At 51.1% G+C, this 2740-nt stretch overlaps 1 protein-coding gene across 1 annotated transcript; it reads right to left on the bottom strand.

The window, feature by feature from the left end:
* Positions 1-735: 735 nt before the first annotated feature.
* On the bottom strand, positions 736-2392 carry LOC128833037 (trichohyalin-like). Its single transcript, XM_054020916.1, has 2 exons — positions 2348-2392; positions 736-1275 (listed from the first exon to the last, which is right to left on the bottom strand). The coding sequence occupies exons 1-2, from the start codon at positions 2361-2363 to the stop codon at positions 758-760; spliced, it is 534 nt and encodes a 177-aa protein (XP_053876891.1). The 5' UTR covers positions 2364-2392; the 3' UTR covers positions 736-757.
* Positions 2393-2740: the final 348 nt, after the last annotated feature.

Genomic DNA, 2740 nt, shown 5'->3' with positions numbered 1-2740 from the left:
AACGCAGGCTGGGCGGGAAGGGTTCATGACGCTCGCGTTTTCAGGAACACTACTCTGTTTAAAGGGCTGCAGCAAGGGACTTACTTTCCGGACCAGAAAATAACTGTTGGGGATGTTGAAATGCCAATAGTTATTCTTGGGGACCCAGCCTACCTCTTAATGCCATGGCTCATGAAGCCATACACAGGCAGCCTGGACAGGAGTCAGGAGTTGTTTAACTACAGGCTAAGCAAGTGCAGAATGGTGGTAGAATGTGCATTTGGCCGTTTAAAAGGTCGCTGGCGTTCATTATTGACTCGCTCTGACCTCAGCCAAAGAAATCTCCCCATTGTTATTTCTGCTTGCTGCGTGCTCCACAATCTCTGTGAAAGTAAGGGGGAGACCTTTATGGCGGGGTGGGAGGCTGAGGCAAATCGCCTGGCTGCTGATTACACGCAGCCAGACACCAGGGCAATTAGAAGAGCACACCAGGAAGCGCTGTGCATCAGAGAAGCTTTGAAAACCAGTTTCATGACTGGCCAGGCTACAGTGTGAAATATCTGTTTGTTTCTCCTTCATGAAAACCTGCCCCCTTTATTGACTCATTTTCTGTAAGGAACCCACCCTCCCCCTTCCCCCAGCTTGCTTTCAAACCAAATAAAGTCACTATCATTTAAAAATCATTTATTCTTTATTAATAGATTAGAAAAAGAGGGAGGGAACCCGGGTGGGATTTGGGAGGAGGATCAGTGGGAAGGAAAAGGCCACTAAAAAAAGGTTAAAAAAATGACAGCCTTTTGCTTGGGCTGTCCACTGGGGTGGAATGGGAAGGTGTACGGAGCCTCCCCCCCCCCCGCATTCTTACACGTCTGGGTGAGGAGGATATGGAACATGGGGAGGGGGGAGGGGGATACAGGGGCTGTAGTGGCACTCTGTTTTCCTGCAGCCGTTCCTGAAGCTCCACCAGACGCCGGAGCATGTCTGTTTGCTCACGCAGCAGCCCCAGCATTGCATCCTGCCTCCTCTGATCTTCCTGCCGCCACCTCTCATCTCGAGCGTCTCTCCTCTCCTCACGTTGGTCCCTCCTGTCCTCACGTTGGTCCCTCCTGTCCTCACGTTCACTGGCTTCTTTCCTATACTTTGAAACCGTTTCTTTCCACTCATTCAGATGAGCTCTGTCACTGCGGCTGGATTCCATAATTTCTGCAAACATCTCGTCTCGCGTCTTCTTTTTACGACGCCTTATCTGTGATAGCCTTCGGGATGGAGGAGGGAGGCTTGAGGAATTTGCAGCTGCTGTAGGGAGGGGAAAAAAGAGAGAATTGTTTAAAAAGATACATTTTGCAGAACAATGCTTATACTCTTTCACGGTGACCAACACTATTCACATTACATAGCACATGTGATTTCTGTGCAAGGTCGCATTTTGCCTCTTAATACTGAGTGCCTGTGGCTTTGCTGCTAGAGATCACAGGTCCGGGCAACAGAATTCGGCTTGCATGCGGCCATGGTAAGCCATTGTCTTACGGCTTCTGCGCCCTCCTTTCCCACATACCAAGCATAGCCTGTAGAGTGCTGCAGTTTTTCTGTTAACATTCAGCAGCAGCAGAAAACCAATTAACCCCCCCACCCCCCCCTCCCGCCATGAATTCTCTGGGATGATCGCTGTACCCCTCCCCCCACCGCGTGGCTGGTATCAGGGAAGATCCCTGCAGGAACCAAACTAACCACCCCCCCCCGCTGCCGCCCCCCTCCCGCCATAAATTCTCTGGGATGATCACAGTACCCCTCCCCCCACCACGTGGCTGGTAACAGGGAAGATCCCTGCTAGCCAAACGCGAAAAGCTCAGGGCCAATTTCCCATCTGCGCTTGGCTAACTGCAGGGAAGGATTTATTTTCAGCCACAGGCAAACAGCCCAGTAGGAACGGCCACCTCTGTCCCCTTAATTAAGTTCCCGTATTTCAACCAGGTTACCATGAGTGATATCACTCTCCTGAGGATTACACAACAAGATAAAGAACGGATGTTGCTTGAAGGCCAGCAAACACCGGGACCATACGCTGCCAGGCTTTGTCAGGCAATGATACCAGATTACTTGCTGCAAGCATGGCGTGGTCAAGTGTCCTACCATGGAGGAGGGAATAAGGATGCACTGCCCAGAAACCTTGTGGCAAGGCTTTTGGAGTACCTCCAGGAGAGCTTCATGGAGATGTCCCTGGAGGATTTCCGCTCCATCCCCAGACACATTAACAGACTTTTCCAGTAGCTGAACTGACCGCGAATGCATCCCAAGTCCTCAGGGCAAAGTAATCATTAAAAACCGTTTGCTTTTAAAACAAGTTTTATATTTTAAAAGGTAAACTCACCTGAGGTCCCTTCCATGGGGTCATGGTCTTGGATACTGGCTTGGGAGGGTTGTGAGGGTACTTCAGTCAGGCTGAGAAAAAGATCCTGGCTGTTGGGGAGAATGGAGTGCTGTGTGCTCTCTGCAAGCTCCTCCTCCTCCTCCTCCTCCTCTCCCCCATCGGCAGAATCCTCAGGTGTAGTTGATGAGACTATCCCCGACCCGGAATCCATGATCACAGGTGGGGTAGTGGTGGCGGCCCCCCCTAGAATTGCATGCAGCTCGGCGTAGAAGCGGCATGTCCACAGCTCTGACCCAGAGCGACCGTTTGCCTCCTTTGTTTTTTGGTAGGCTTGTCTGAGCTCCTTGACTTTCATGTGGCACTGATCTGAGTCCCTATTGTGGCCTCTCTCCA

Source organism: Malaclemys terrapin, chromosome 2 (assembly GCF_027887155.1).
Source record: "Malaclemys terrapin pileata isolate rMalTer1 chromosome 2, rMalTer1.hap1, whole genome shotgun sequence".
Classification (NCBI taxonomy): Eukaryota; Metazoa; Chordata; order Testudines; family Emydidae; genus Malaclemys; species Malaclemys terrapin.
The sequence above is the reverse complement of the archived record's forward strand: the minus strand, read 5'-3'. Positions and strand labels throughout refer to the sequence as shown.